General features: G+C 45.6%; 1 protein-coding gene across 1 annotated transcript in view; it reads left to right on the top strand.

Moving 5' to 3' along the window:
• LOC122814137 (testicular spindle-associated protein SHCBP1L-like) overlaps positions 1 to 16784 on the top strand; it is a 1630938-nt gene that overhangs the window by 180341 nt on the left and 1433813 nt on the right. The window contains exon 3 of the mRNA XM_044086750.1: positions 9180 to 9398. Coding sequence (XP_043942685.1) covers positions 9180 to 9398 — 219 coding nt within the window. The remainder of the gene's footprint in view (positions 1 to 9179; positions 9399 to 16784) is intronic.

The raw sequence follows: 16784 nt of genomic DNA on the forward strand, positions 1-16784 counted from the left end.
GTCGAGAGTGGTGGGCACAATTGAGAAGCATGTATACGCCTCTGCCACCTTTGAGCTGAGGTCATTAAACTGCCTGCCCCATTTCTCTCTACTACAGAGATTTGATTAGAGCTGTCCGCTTCTCTCGAGCCCATGCCTGTGGAGGAAGTTAAGGTTTCTTCCAAACTGACCACTCTTCTATCTGCAATTCTTCTATGAGGTTAATCTCCCATACTGCGGAAGGCACCTTGTGAGCAGCCACTTCAGGAGTTTCCCTAAAAAGGCATACCTTAATTCAGCTGTATGATTTTTGCGGAGCCTTTTAAGGTGTCATTTGTAAATGCGCCCCTTAACAATGGCTCTTCTCTTCTGGTCCATGAGTTTGTGACATTCTCACCCATAACGAAAAGGACAGAAAGATCCTTTTTGCCACTAGAATCAACTTTCAGGAACTAGTGTTGGGGTAAGAAAATGTAGTTTGGCTAATCCTAAGGGCCTCTCCAGGACCGGCACAGAGAACCCTCGTCTTGAGTCAGAGGGGGAGGGTTTGATGGTAGACGCTTCCGTAGAGGCAGGGGGGGGGGGGGTCTGCAAAACCATGGCTTTAGGGAACCTCCTCCCGATGAGCTCTGCCAGCATTCCTGAGTGTTTCCTGACTGCCTGTCTTTGGAGGCAGTCTGGGGTCAACTAGCTTTGCACCCAGAAGCCTGAATCAAGCTGACCCCGTAATCTTTGGGTGCTCAGCATAATATCCCTAGGTTACTACATCCCATTCCCTCTCTTCCTCCCAGACTCAAGAAGCCTTCCCAATGTGCCACCCTGTCAAATGGAACAGGCAGCACAGGAAATCTCAGTACTATTGCAAGAAAGAGCCATCAAAGAGGTCCCAGCCAAGCAGAGGGGATTTGGTACCTACTCCCCCTTCTTTTTGGTGCCAGAAAAAGACAGGGGACCTAAGACTCATCCTGGACTTGCGCAAACTAAACTATTATGTAAAGAAGTCGAGATTCCACATGGTTACAATTCAGTCCATTCTGCCACTGTTGCACAAGGACGACCGGATGTGCTCTATAGATCTCAAGAACACGCACTACCACATCAAAATTGACAGGCGCTCCAGGAGATATCTGCTCTTCTGGGTGGGAGCCAATCATTACCAATTCAGAGCGCATGCATTTTGGGCTCACCACAGGCCCCCCTTGTGTTCACGAAATGCATGGTGGTGGTAGCAGCTCACTTGAGGCTCAGGGAATTTCAGGTGTTTCCATATTTAGACGATTGGCTCCTAACCGCCCCACGAGGCATTAGCTAATCAATGCCAGGGATGACCTAATCCAATTATCACACACCCTGGGCATGACCATAAACATGAGCTCTTTCAGAGGGTGACCGTCCTGAGGAGTTGGGTGCAAGAACTATTAACTCACAGGTTTCCTTGGCTCGTTTAATTCTGCAGAACCTAAGGTTCATGTCTGCAGCCATTCTGTTGGTCCCTCTAGCCAGATTTTTCATGCAGGTCCTTCAGTGGACGTTAGCGACACAGTAGTCCATCCTTTGTCAACTATTGCCCCTTTACGTCAGTTTGACTTCCATTTGCAGGCGTTGCCTCAGTTGGTGGATCCAAACAGACTTCATTCTAGGCAGACCATTCTTGAACAGATACTTCGGTGCCTACTCTTCCACTTGGGGCTTCGGCGCAGGTGGCCTCAGCTCCATCCTCTGGATTGGAGCGGAGGGTCTCGGTCCAGGAGGAGCAACCGGTCTCTTCGGAGCCGACTGACTTCTCTGACCGGGATTCTGGTGCTTTCGATGCCATGAGGAAGGTCATGGCTGCCAAGACCAATACCTCCTTGGATCTGTCCTCCCCTCATTCTACCTCTTCCCCGCAGATCCCCACAAAGCGTCGAGATCCAGGGCCACAGGTATCCCCATTGGGTGGCCCCTCCTCTCTAGGGACTTCACCGTATGCCCCCACCAACGAAGTACGTAGGAAGAGATTGTGCAAGAGGCGGCACTTGGATTCCCCACAGGAATCCCTGACATCGGATAACGACTTGGAGGAATCAGAAGGGTCCCAACGATCCCCCTCAGAGGATGTCTCATTTGCAGACATATTGGAAATCTTAAGGCAGAGGGGTGATTGCCAGTCCCTTACCCCTTCTGAGGACGAGTCGGTTCTCATGAAGGCTTTTGGATCTCAACCATCCACCTCCTGGGTTACTCCGCCCTTCGATGAACTGATAGAGCTGGTTGCTCCTAAGGCGTGGGAGTCCCCTGACTCAGTGGAACAGGTCCCTCGGAGGCCCAACAAATGTATTACTTCCCCCACTGACAAGGCCTTTCTTACAAAGGGAGTCCCAGTTGATGCCATGGTGGTGGCGGCCACCAAAAAAGAGATGTCGGAAACCTCTTCTGCTGTCCATCCTCCTAATAGGAATTCTAGGACGATGGACAGATGTGGGAAACGCATATTTAGTTCTGCAGCGTTTTCCATGAGGTCGCTCAACTACCTGACACATTTCACCCACCTTCAATGAGATCTCCTAAAGGAGCTGGGAGGTGCTCTCCAAGGTAACACAGCTGATGCAGTCCCTGAAAAGGTGACTGCACAACTCAACACCCTTAATTCAATAGTAAACTCATCCATGCACCTCATTTCGTATGCTGCCGATGGATCGAGTAGGGCGCGGCAGGCTCAGCGATAGCTCTTCGGAGACTATCCTGGATGCGCCTTTGCAGAAGCCTTTAAGTCTTTTGTCAGCACCCCATTCGACGGGTCTGCCTTGTTCGGACCCAAAGTTAAGGAGACACTAAGTGTGAACAGGAAGGGAGGACTCTGTCTGCTGTAGGAGTCCATTTTTCCACTCCAACTAGACTGTACCCCAAAGGGCAGCGAAGTGGGAAAATGTGGTTCCGAAAACCTCAAGGAGCCTTCCAAAACACACCTACTGATACCCCTTCTAGAGGCAGAGGAGGGGGCAAAAACGACAGAGGCGATCCGCAAAACCAGGGTGACAGGGATCACTTCTCTGGTAAACCCCATCAGCGTTCCTGAAAGAAAGCACGGCTGTCCTACTCTGGAGGCGGTCGGGGGGCGCTTGGCTTTATACCCAAACACCTGGCTAAACATTACAACGGATTCTTGGGTAAAAAGCGTCATTGCCAGAGGTTATTACATTCCCTTTACAAAACCCCCACCCTTATGTACAAGGATTCCAGACGTTCCACCCAGTCTGAGAAAACAAGCAGCTATAGAAATCCAAAACCTGCTAGACAAAAGTCCTCCAGCCAGTCCCGGCGGACCAAATAGGATCCGGAACCTACACAAGGTTCTTTTTAGTTCCAAAGAAAACAGAGGACTGGAGGCCCATACTACATCTCAGCAAACTCAACACCTTTGTCAAGAAGGAAAAGTTCCAGATGGTTACGCGGCAGTCTATTCTCCCGTTCTTATCAACGGGCGATTGGGTGTGCTCTATAGATCTCAAGGATGCTTACTACCACATCAAAATGGACAGATCACCCAGAGATCACTTGCGTTTCTGGCTGGGAGCCAGTCATTACCAATTCAGAGCCCTGCCCTTTGGCCTCACCACAGCCCCCAGGGTGTTCAAATGTATGGCAGTGGTCACGGCTCACCTGAGACGGTTGGGATTCCGAATGTTTCCATATCTGGACGACTGGCTCCTCACCGCCACCTCCAGGCATCAACTAATCCAGACAAGAGACTACACCATAGACCTTTGTTCCCAGTTGGGCATAACCCTAAACTTCGAAAAATCTGCATTATCGCCCTTGCAGCATATTACATTTATAGGGGCAGAACTGGACACCGTCAACGCAAGGATCAGGTTGCCCCAATCAAGAATCATAACTCTAAAAAAATCAATTATCCAGTCTATTAGCCCGCAACAAAGCTCCAGCATCCCAGATACTACAACTCTTAGGAACTATGGCAGCCACATTGATAGCAGTTCCGTTAGGCCGCATGCACATGCGAATACTCCAGTTGTTACTCTTCGCGCAATGGTCTTACCAACAACTGCCCATGTCTCACGAGATCCGGTTAGCCAATCTTTGCAAGAAGGATCTCAGTTGGTGGTTGAACAGCGACCAAGTGATAATCGGACGTCCATTCATTCTTTTAAATGACTATGTATCATTGGCACCTATATTGCAGGAAAGTGCTAACATTATATAGCCTCAACTGTATCTGTTTATAAGAATTAGTTTTATTATTTAGTTTTATTACAACACAGGTAGAAATTGAAGTATTTTTTATATAAAAATTGTAGTATTTTATGAAGAAGATATTTATATTTACATATATTGGTGTTTATTATATTTTATTTTATATATATATATATATATATATATATATATATATATATATATATATATATATATATCCCCCAACGTGCATTTAGTGGTTGTGTAACAATTTATTGGAGGTAATATATTTATACACATACATACAATTGGAGTAAATACAGGATTGAATTTTATGACATCTTTGAGGTTGTCTTTTTAAATTAATTGGTGGTGATGTCACTACTAATTGAGTATATAAATGCAATTAAATTGTTGGTTCTGTTTATTTCTGATGAAGTCTTTATTGGAGATGAAAGCGCTAAAATGTTTTTATTAAAGAGTTTTTATATACATCTTTGGGAGTGTATCCACTTGTCTTGACGAGGTTTCAGCTATTTTTTGTTTTAGTGTACAGTTTTCTTTGATTTGGTTTACGTCCATTCATTCTTCCCCGACCCCCACAGCCACAGTGACCACGGATGCTTCCCTGACAGGGTGGGGGAGGGCTATTTCAAGGAAAGACGGTCCAAGGCACTTGGTCAATCATGGAAACACACTTGCATGTAAATGTCCTAGAGCTGAGAGCGGTGTTCCTAGCGTTGCAACACTTTCACGACTCTCTTCCTCCTGGCACAATTGCTATCCAGACGGGCAACATGTCAGTTGTCTGGTACATCAATAAACAAGGGGGAACCAGATCGTACCCTTTATGCCGGGAGGCCCTAAGGATTTGGCAATGGGCTGTATCCTCCAGACCCTTTCTGATAGCAATGCACATCCCGGCGTCATCCAACGTGATAGCAGACAAACTAAGCAGAGCCATGCTGTTGCCCCATGAGTGGTCTCTCAAATAACAGGTGGCGGAAATCATTTTCCACAAATGGGGCCAGCCTTGCTGCGACCTGTTTGCATCTCCGATGAATGCCAAATGCAGCCGCTACTTTGCCCTTTATCCCCCACTGGGGAACGAACCCAGGGACGCGCTCGTACACGATTGGCCCCCGGGCCTCCTATATGCCTTTCCGCCAATACCTCCAATTCCCAAATTCATGCAGAAAGCCAAAAGTCTGGGAAGGACTGTGATCTTGATAGGCCCCGTCTTGGCCTCGACAGATTTGGTTTCCCTTCCTGTGGAAGTGTCAACTGGAAGAACCATGGATCCTGGACCCAGTGCTGGATCTTCTGACTCATTCATCGGGAGTTCTCCATCCCTCCCTCACTTCCCTAAAACTGACAGCTTGGCTGCTCCGATTCCCACATTAGCCAAGTCACAAGATTTGTCTGCTGCGGTCCAACACATTATAGTTTCCTCTCATAAACTATTCACCAGGAAACTATATAATAGCAAATGGAAACAATTTGTTCACTGGGCTTCTCAACATGACACTGACCCTTATGTAGCACCTGTCCATGCCATCTTAGAGTTCTTGTCTTCCTTGTTCCATGATGGCATAGCAGCTGCTATGTCAAACTTCCATGTAGGCTTTAACGGCTCCAGCATCATGTCGCAGAGACTATCTAAAGCATTCTTAAAAGGAACCCGCCATCTCAGACCACCTATTAGGCATCCTGTCTACCTCTGGAATTTGAATCTGGTTTTATCCCAACTGATGCTCGCGCCCTTTGAACCTGCTTCATCTTGCCATTTAAAGTTTTTGTCTTGGAAAACTTTATTCCTGGTAGCCATTACATCTGCACGTAGGGTCTCCGAACTTCAAGCCTTGTCCTCCAAACCCCCATACTTGATTTTTCACCCTGATAGGTTATCCCTCAGGACTAATCCTACCTTTCTTCCCAAGATCTCTTCAGAAAATAACTTAAATCAGTCCATTGAGCTCCCAACCTTCTTCAAACACCATACCAACAAACTGGAATGTATGTTACACAAGCTTGATGTACATAGACAACTGAGGTTCTATCTAGATAGAATGAAGGATTTCAGACAAACGGATCAACTCTTCGTCTCTTATGCAGAGAATAAGAAAGGTTTCACACTATCAAAAACCACACTGTCCAAGTGGCTCTCTGACTGCATCAGATTCATTTATGCTTCCACTAATCAACCATTAGAAACCAACATCAAAGCCCACTCTACATGAGCTGTTTCTACGTCATTGGCTCATGCAGCTCGCTTGCCTTTAGATACCATCTGTGCAGCTGCCACGTGGTCAAAACCTCACACGTTTATTACTCATTACAAAGTGGATAGGACGTCCAGGGACAGGGCTACGTTTGGTTCCACTCTGCTCAGGAATGTTCTCTCGTGAGCCACCCAGGATTAGGGTGCTTGGGACGCTACCTACGTGTAAGAACAAAACGGCGAGATAGAACAACTTCACATAAAGAAGGTATGTTCTTACCACAACGTTCCATGTGAGTTGTTCATCTCGCCTTTTTGTTCTTATATTCCCGCCCACCTTCTCCCTCCAGTCTAGTGAGATGGTTGCCTTGGAGGATTGGTTCAGTTGTCAGTCTGTTTCAGACATTCCTACTTTTCTTGTTTCCTTCTACTTTTATAGTTATCTAAGCAGGTAGACTCCATAGTCTTATTCTTTCGGTAGACTGTCTTGGCTGCAGCATACTAGATCTGGGGATGTACAGTAGAGCATCATGGGATATACACTAGGTCTCGAGCTTCTCTGAGAGTCTGAGCTTGAAAAGCAGCCGATTCGGAGCCGAGGGATCGGCTCCGACCCACGTGTAAGAACAAAAAGGCGAGATGAACAACTCACATGGAACGTTATGGTAAGGACATAACTTCTTTTTTTAAGGCCTCCAATTAAGGCTCCATCTCTTCCTTGGAACCTCACTCTTGTGTTATAGGCCTTAACCAAGGGACTGTTTGAAGCAGCAGCTAGCTTGCAGTATGAAGTTTCTGTTGTGGAAAACAGCCCTTTTGGTGGCTTTGACTTCTGCTAAGAGGATTTCTGAATTGCACATCTTCCAAGCCTCCATACATTCTTTTTTCATAAAGGCAGTGTCTGTGTACCATTCCGTCCTTTATGGCCAAAGTTGTGACTGAGAATAATATCAATCAAGGCATCCAGTTACCAGATTTCTTTCCCAATTTCTCTAATAAAGGGGGAGTGTGTTCTCCATCTTCTAGATGTGCATAGACAACTTTGTTTCTATCTACACAGAACCAAACAACAAAGAAAATCTGACCCGCTTTTTGTAGCTTTCTGCTGTAATAGGCCTGGACAGGCGGTGTCAAAAAACTACCTTGGTAAAATGGATTTCGGATTTCATCTTGTACATATATTCACCCAAGGGATTGGAATTTCCTAAACCTGCTAGGGGACATTCCATCAGAGCTATGGCTACTTCTACAGCCTTCTATTCCAGAACTTCCGTTGATGACATTTGTGTGGCAGCATCTTGGTCTAACAATCATACCTTTGTGTCGCATTACAAGGTGAATGCGATATCCAGGAGCAGGGCTTCTTTCAGCTCGAAAGTGATCCGACATATCCTTCCATGAGGGCCACCCAGGAATTGCGTATCTGAGGACTCTGACCCTATCGTGAGGAGGAATGAAGAAGACAACATGAGATTAAAAAGTTGTCTTACCATAACTTGGCATCTGTTTTGTCTTCCTTCATTCCTCCTCTTTTCCGACCCAACCATCTCCCTGCTTTTTCTTATAGAGGAACCTGGATGGTGAGGGACTCATGTCTTATGTTTGAGCCTCTTATGCCTTTCCTTTAATGTATGGAGTTGGCAGACTCGATCTGAGGTACTTGGGCGGATGCAGGGCATTGTGGATATGAGGGAGTAGCTTGGCAGATCTAAGTCTGTAGTATGTGGCCGAGCCGGATCTGAGGGTTGGATCTGAGACCATGTTGTGAGGAGGAATGCAGGAAGACAACATAGATGCCACGTTACAATAAGACACAACTTTTTATTTGGGTGTATTCTGATGGGAGCACCCACCACACTATCTCAAACATTTATCAGAGAAGTTAGAAACCAGGTCCAGACTTTAAGGTGCTTGACCTAGATTTGGTGTTAATCCCCCCACCCCAGTTTCTTGTTGAACTTTACTTTGGCTAATAAGTGTGGGTCAATAGCCAAAATGTTCCTTGGCCTCTGTCATGGACCCTGGTATTGGAAGCTGTATCCTCAGCCGTGTAGTCAAGAACAGGGAATTCTAATGCCAGCACTGCACTTTATCCTTTGTGCAGAGTTACCATAGCATAAGTTAAGGAATTTGTTTTTTGTGCCATTCAGATGGCAGTAAAGCTGGTGGGGGGAGGCCTACTTATCAAGATGGTGTGTTGTGTGATGAGTGCTCAAACGTATACCTACTGCAGAGTCCAGCTAAAGGTTATCCAGCATTGAGGTACTTGCATTGTCTGTTACATCACTTTACAGGTTTCCATCTATCTGGGAATAATTGCCACAGAAGTCAAGAATTTTAGTTTTATAAGTAGGCTGACACATGCAACTTAATACTGTGTGGGAATGCCAAAAAATCTGAAACCAGTTATTGATGCCGATGTCCGTGTTTTCATTTATTTAGCTATTGTTTGTTTAGATGCATTATTTCTGTCTAAGCTAGAACCTTTCAGAATTGTGTGCCTTTGATGCGACTCCTTGGGGTGGTACTGTTATTTCTGTGCTGTTAACTTTTCACAGTAGTTTCAAAGATGGATACTGAAAAATAGATTACTTTGACAGTACATTTATTGGCAATGGTGGAACAAGTAGGTTGACGTTTTGCTGCAAAATGTTAATGCATACAGAGATGGTATTTTCTAATGCTGTTTTTATTCCGGTTTGTTTTTTCTGTAGGTGCACTTCAGCGTTTTCCATAAATTGCTTTGTGCTTTGCTTATGTTTGCTGCTTAAAAAAGAAATTATACATTTAGGAATATTTTTCTTTACAGGTATTATGAAATTCAGGATGGAACTATTCCAGGGCCTATTGGGAGACGTTTTCAAAGAACATTGCAGAAGTACAGGAACAAGCATTTTGAATTAATAGAATATCAGACTAAAGTGAAAGATAATCCTTCAGAAAATGAGGCTGTGGAATGCTGGAGGAAGTATTTTGAAGTTTTGATGCTTAGTGGGCTGTTGAAACTCTGGGAGGATTTTCAGCTTAGGTAAAACATGCTTAAAATTTGATACAAGACTGGACAGTTTGTTTATATTTTTGTAGTAATGTGGCATGAACGGTCAAACCCTATGGCATATAGTGTTTATACAAAACATTGAACATATAGCCTGACAATTAAATGTTTTAAAACTGTCCACTGTAACCAACTTGTTGGCAGCCTCAGGCATGCTCAGGCTGATAGAATTAGGCACTCAAGTCCAGATGCATCTGAGTCCCTGTATTGCATCTCTACTAATGTCTGAGTGGTTCTCCCACTGGGTTTTGTATTCAAATACATTTGTGCAAGTAGAAAAGTATGAACATATTACTATTTATTTTCCACTGTAATGTGATTCATAAATTCTGCATCTCATCTGAGAAAGTCATGAATGTAATGCTGCTTGTATCTTTTGTAGAGAAAAACATATCTTTAATAGGAAAAATCCAAGGCCTGTTTTTTTGTAGTGTAATTTGCTGTACATATTTTGAGTTTAGTTCCAGTGCCTTCACTAAGGCTGCCTGTTAACTAATAGGTGATATTCAGATCCAGTGTGTCCAGGTAAATAACCATGCACAATGGAACCTGTCCATTTCAGCCTTTGAACTGGTTATCTGCAGGGAGCAAGCATTTGTCTCACCCAGGACTAACAGGCTCTAAATGCCCTCCCTCAGCCTCCAGAATGCACAAGATGTTCTTCATGTTTCACTGTTGCAGTCATTACATTGGGGTAATCTGCTGGCAGGTTGCCCTCAGTCGGCCTGATTAACAAAGTCTTGGGTCCTGTGTCAGATGCTGTCCCTGCTTCCATGATGTCAGGTCGTCAGGGGTATAAAACATGCAGCCGACACCATTACATCAGTCTTTCTTGCCGCACTGTGCCCAAAGCAGAAGCAGTTCGCAAGTGCCGGTCGGCCGACTCCTGAAATTTTCGTTTTCGAGTTTCAAAACCGAAGTCTTCAACTAAAAAGCTAAGTACCCCGTTGGGGAAACTTTTTCTTGCTCCTTACCGATGTCAGTAAAAGTTAATAATTTTATTACTTGTGGGAAGCAAATACCTCATAAGGATTTCCATTTGTACTGTATTCCTTGCCTGTGCTCTGACCACGATGTACCTTGCTGTCGGTTTTTGTGCTTTAATTAGCGCACTGCCCGTCGTCGGTACATTTTTGCTTCTAAATATTTCTGTTCTCAGTTTAATTATCCAGAAATGACGTCGGTTAGCCATCTGACTATCGGAATACCGAAAAAAACACAAAGAAAAAGAGAGGCCGTTGAGGTCCAAAACTGCCGACGACGCTTCTAAGCCAGTCACCAGTTCGCCGGTACTCAGCGAGGCTCTTTTTGCAGCCCCTGATACCCGCTACTTTTGACTCGCAGGCCTCTTCTGAGACCCATTCGGAGTCAGGTATGCCGCGAGATGCTTCACCTATGGAACCCGCGGATGTCTCTACCTTGGATGGGTCCGGAGCCACTGTGCAGACACCGGCTTCTGAGGGTGTATTCAGGCCTACAGATTTGTATATTAAACCAACACCACCTTCAATATTAAGGCCAAAATCTCAATCTATGTCTAAAAAACTGACACCTAGGCCACATGTTCAGGCCACTATGCCTAAAAAACAAATGATCAAAATGGCTGAAGATTTAATTACTCTAATCAGGGATAGTCAACCCCCCCCCCCCCTCTAAGGCCTAGGGCTGAAGCTGACTATGAATCTTCTGAACAGGACTCTTGTTTCTTCTGACTCTTCTAATGAACAGGATTTGTCCTTGCCCGTTTCTTCTGACTCTTCTAATGAACAGGATTTGTCCATGCCTACTTATGAGAACTCCGATGCAGAGGATTCCATTCCTTCTGTTTCTCCCCCTGAGGATTTTTCTTTTGGGAAAACTTTACATACCTTAAGGGAGCATTCCCGCTGGGAAAGTCAAGATTTTTCTGAATCCAAAAAGAGGTTTAGGGATTTCCTTCTTCCTCAGCATAGGCCTTTGGCTATAACTCCTGTACTAGACATTGTTGATGTGTTTTCAAAATCCAGTATGGCCCCTGATTCCCTGCCCTCCGGCCCCTTGTAAGCCAGACAGATACTACAGGGTTCCTGACTCCCACAAATTCCTTTTCAAAAATCCTGTTGTGGTCCCTGAAACCATTTCTCAGGGGCCCAAGGGCATTAAGGCTTCTACTGCTAAAAATCCTACCCCTTCTGATAGATACTCCAGGGCGCTGGGTAGATGGGGTAAAAAGGTTTATACTTCTGCAACCTTGGTAATCAGGGCTTTAAACTGTCAATTCCATATGCTAAAATATCAACAGCATATCGTGGGACTGCTTAAACAGAAAATGATGTTGATTTCTGACTGTGTGGAAAATAAGGATTTACAGGATTTATTGCATTCAGCTGAACAAGTTGGGAAACATACCTTGCAATTTGGTTTTGATTCTTTGGAGGCCTCTTGCAGGGCTGCTGTTACTGGGTCTGTGCTTAGAAGGCATGCTTGGCTTAAGGAGCAATCTCTACCTGATCATGTTAAAGCAAAATTGTTGAATGCTTCTTTGCAGCAGGACCGTCTGTTTGGCAATAAGGCTGAAGAAGTTCTAAAAAAGATGGAAGATAAAGCTAAATCTATGCAAACTGTGAAAGATTACTTAGAAGTACAACCTCCATGATTTAGTAGGCACTGGCCTACTAAGAACTGGTCCTTTCCAGTCCTTACAGAGCCACTCAAGCTAAACCCAGACATTCCAAAAGCAATCGGTTTCAGTCCCAAGGGACTTTCAGGACTAAGCAATGGGGTGCCTCAGCTTCCAAATCTAGAAACAAGAAGACACCTCCCTATGGTAAACAATCTCAATGACTTTCCTTTAAAATTACCAAGCACTTACCTCTTAGCTGCCCCTTTGGGGGGGAAACTGGCTCTTCATGCAAAAAACTGGCAACTTATAACCCAGGACAAACTGGTTTTAAATGTATAGGGATACAGATTTCATTTCCACATGTTGCCAACTCCAAACGGATGGCCAGACCTGCCCCGAAATCAGTGGGCAGAGGCTCAGAAACAAGTACTTTCCTTCCTAAACTATTCATCTAGTACCAGAAGTGGAAAAGGGACAAGGTTTCTATTTCAGACCTTTCCTGGTACCCAAAAAAGACAAATCATGGCGTCCAATTCTGGACCTGTCTACTTTAAACACCTTTCTGGACATTCCAAAATTCAAGATGCTGACTCTTCACCAGTTACTTCCTATGCTAGGCAAAGATGCCTGGTTGGCAACTCTAGATTTAAGAGGCTTACCTGCATATCCCAATCAGGGAATCTTGCAGAAGATACCTCTGCGTCAAAGCAGGCTACTTGCATTATCAGTTCTCTGCATTGCCCTTTGGCTTATCTACTGCGCCCAGGGTATTTACAAAGTGCCTGGCTGCAGTAATTGCATTTTGCAGGCAAAGAAATATTCAAATATATCCATACATGGACGATTGTCTAATGCAGGCAGAAAACAAGGCCATTCTTCTAAAACATCTGGCGTTTGTAAAAAGGGTTCTAACTTGTCTAGGGTACACCGTAAACGAAAAGAAATCACAACTGGTACCCTCTCAAAAAAGTACATTCCTGGGTGCAAGCTTGAATACAACTGCCCAGATGGCTTTCCTTGCGCCGGAAAAGCAAATTCATTTGGTGACTTATTTCAAACAGGTGGCCACAAAAACCCTGCTATCAGCAAGACAAATACTGCAAGCCTTGGGGTTCATGGCCTCCTGCATTCTTCTAATTCCATATGCAAGACTGCATATGAGGAAACTTCAGTGGTACTTAAAAAATTTATGGAGTCAGCATTGTCACAGCCTGGAAACAATGATTCCTGTCATACCTTGCCTGCAACTAGATTTTCTATGGTGGGCAGAGGCATGCCACCAAAATAAGGGACTTCCATTCACACAACCCCCTGCCGCCCAAACTCTGACTACAGGTGCATCACACTATGCATGGGGGGCTCATCTGGCAGGGAAGTGCATTCAGGACAAATGGAGCCCAAATCAAATGCATCTTCATATCAATCAAAAAGAAATACTAGCTGTACAGAATGCACTGACAGCCTTCAAGGACTACCTTCATCCAGGAAAACTAGTGGGAAAGACAGACGACAGCACAGTTATGTGGTATAAACAAGCAGACTCATTCCTGCCCCTTTTCAGACTACAGTCATGGCATCAGGAGCACTGCCTTGAGCTATCAAGTATAACTACAAGCTCAATTCCTGCCAGGAAAGCTGGAATATTTTACAGACTAACTAAGCAGAAATCTCTTGATCCAATACAGAATGGAAACTGAACCACGGATTTTCAACATGTTGACACACAAATGAGGAGCCCAGACAGATCTTTTGCCTCAATTCAGAACTACCAGTTGGACAAATTTTTGCACAAGAATTCTCACAAATAGCTTGGAAAGTGGATGCACTGTCCTTCAGCTTGGAAACCTAACAGTCTATGTTTCTTCCTCTGCCTCTGCTCTCCAAAGTTCTACTAAAAGTCAAACAGGACAAATCAAAATAATTTTAGTTGCTCCAGACTGGCCTCACCAACACTAGTACCCACTCCCACGCAGTCTGTCACCACTTTCTCCATGGCACCTGCCACAGACACCTTCCTTACTGTCTCAGCAGAACAATCAAATTCTGCACCCTCAGCTCCAAATCCTTTAACTTGCAGCTTGGCTAATCATTTCAATTCCCTTTAGCATCCCTCAGCAAGCTGTGATGAATGTCATTTTGGAGGCAAGAAGACCTAGTACTAGAAATTCTTATGCTGACAAATGGAAAAGATTCTGTGCCTGGAATCAATCTCAAGGGATGAGCACAGTAGCTAATTTACCTCAGATTTTGCAATACTTAACTGAGATGCTTCACAAGGACCTGTCTTTTTCTTCCATAACAATCCATGCCTCAGCCATTTCAGCTCATTACAACACAGAACCCCTCTTCTCTCATCTTCTGCTAAAGCAGCATCTCAGAGGGGCCAAAACTTGAGGCTACCCAGGAGAGCTCCAACCCCTGCTTGGGACCTTAACTTTGTATTGGAGAAACTCACTCTACCTCCTTTTGAGCCAGTTGCCACCGCAGACTTAAAATTTCTTTCCTGAAAATAGCCTTCCTTTAGCAATCACTCGGCTAGAAGGATCTCTGAATTACAGGCCCTTATGGCAGTGGGAGCCTTTAATCATCTTCCATACGGACAGGCTGTCACTCAGGACCAACCCATCCTTCATGCCCAAGGTGGTATCCACTGTGGTTCTTAATCAGTCAATTCATTTGCCAACTTTCTTTCCCAATCCACAGAACAAGGGGAGCGGATTCTACTTTCATTGAATGTACACAGACAACTTAGATTCTATTACACAGGACTAAATCTCAAAGAAAATCTGAACATCTGTTGGTAGCATTTGCTGCAGGAGCAGAGGGAAAGGCTATTTCAAAGCAAACCATTTCCAAATGGATAAGCCATTGTATTCATTTCTGCTATAAGCACCATGGAAAAACGTATCCCCAGGGGATCACTGTAGATCCCATTCCACCAGGGCTGCATCTACTTCTACAGCCTTTCTCAGAGGTGTTCCTACCAGGATATTCTAGAAGCTGCTACCTGTAGTTCAGTTCATACTTTCACCAAGCACCATCATTTACCAATTTTCTAAATCCTAAGCTGGCTTTGCCACTGCTTTTATTGTTTTGCAGGGCCTTATAGCCGTCCCAATGCTGTGTCAAATCCATCCGTGGCAGAGGAGGACAGGGAGGACGCCGCCCTAGAGGCAGAGGGGCTCCCAGAAACTTCGGGTCCAGGAACCTTTCTGAACGGCCCGGCGCAGCAGCCCTGAGGGGCTGCCCGACTGCTCTACTCTGGAGGCAGTCGGGGACGTTCCGGGGCACCTAGCGGCATGGGAGTCCATAACATGGGACCGCTGGGTTCTCCAAATCATATCCAGGGATATCGCATTCCTTTCCTTCACCTTCCAAAGATGAAGTCCCTCCCAGACGTACCACCCGGTCAAAGGGAGGCCGCTTTAGCAGAAATTGGCCATCTGCTAGAGAAAAGAGCCATCCAGCCCGTTCCCCAGACCAGATCGGATCAGGGTTCTACTCAGGTTCTTTTAGTGCCAAAAAAGACGGGGGAACTAAGACCAATCCTAGACCTCTCTCTCCTGAATCTGGCAGTCCCCAAAGAAAAATTCCGAATGGTCACTCTGAATCTATTCTCCCCTTCTGGGAGAATGCCACTGGATGTGCTCGATAGATCTCAGGGCAGCGTGCTACCACATCCTAATGGACAGGCGCTCCAGGAGGTTTCTCCGCCTCGGCTGGGAGCCAGTCACTACCAGTTCGGGTCCTTCCCTTTGGTCTCACCACAGCCCCAGGGTGTTTACCAAAGTACTAGCAGTGGTAGCGGCCCACCTGAGGCTTCAGGGGTGCAGGTCTTTCCCTACCTGGACGATTGGCTCCTTACGCCCCAACAAGGCATCTACTTCTCTCGGGCCAGACTCCTTTCTCCATCTTGCTCCATTTCTGGGCATCACAATAAATACAAAAAAGTCCAACCTGGCACCCACTCAGCTCTTAGATTTCATAGGGGCCAGACTAGACACAAGGAGTTCTGAGCCTTCCTCACTGGACAGAGTTCTAAATCTGCAGCTCAGGTGGGGGCCATTCTCCATTCATGTTCTGTTCCAGCGGAGTTGGTCCTGAGGGCTCTAGGGTCCATGGCTTCGTCGATAGCTCTTCTTCCTCTTGCCAGGCTCAATATGCATTCTACAGTGGACGCTCTTAGTACAGTGGTCATACCTTGCTCTCCCCATGTATCATCCCATAGCGATCAGCAAGGCTTGCAAGCGGTCCCTCTTGTGGTGGCTCCACTCCCGGATCTCCACGAGGGTCGCCCATTTTGTGCTTCTCCTCTCGCCACAGTGACCACGGACGCCTCCGCCTCGGGTGGGGGGCACTTGGGCCGGACAGTCCAAGGCACGTGGAGCGATTCAGAGACCTTACTGCATATCAATGTTCTAGAGATGAGAGCAGTGCTCTTAGCGTTGCTAGCACTTCAGGACTTTCTTCCCTTGGGAACAATTGCGATTCAATCGGACAATATGTCTGTTGTCTGGTACATCAACAAGCAAGGGGAACAAGGTCTTACCCTCTTTGTCGAGAGGCCATGAGAGTTTGGGAATGGGCAATCTCCACCAATCGCTTTCTCATAGCAACGCACATTCGGTCGGTCCAACATCCTAGCGGACAAGCTCAGTCGCACCATTCTGACCCCTTACGAGTGGTCTCTCAATTGTCAAGTAGCGGAGCATATTCGCACGGTGGGGAACCCCTTCATGCGATCTTTTTGCCTCCCT

Source organism: Protopterus annectens, chromosome 10.part0 (genome assembly GCF_019279795.1).
Source record: "Protopterus annectens isolate FY-2018-M chromosome 10.part0, PAN1.0, whole genome shotgun sequence".
Taxonomy (NCBI): Eukaryota; Metazoa; Chordata; order Ceratodontiformes; family Protopteridae; genus Protopterus; species Protopterus annectens.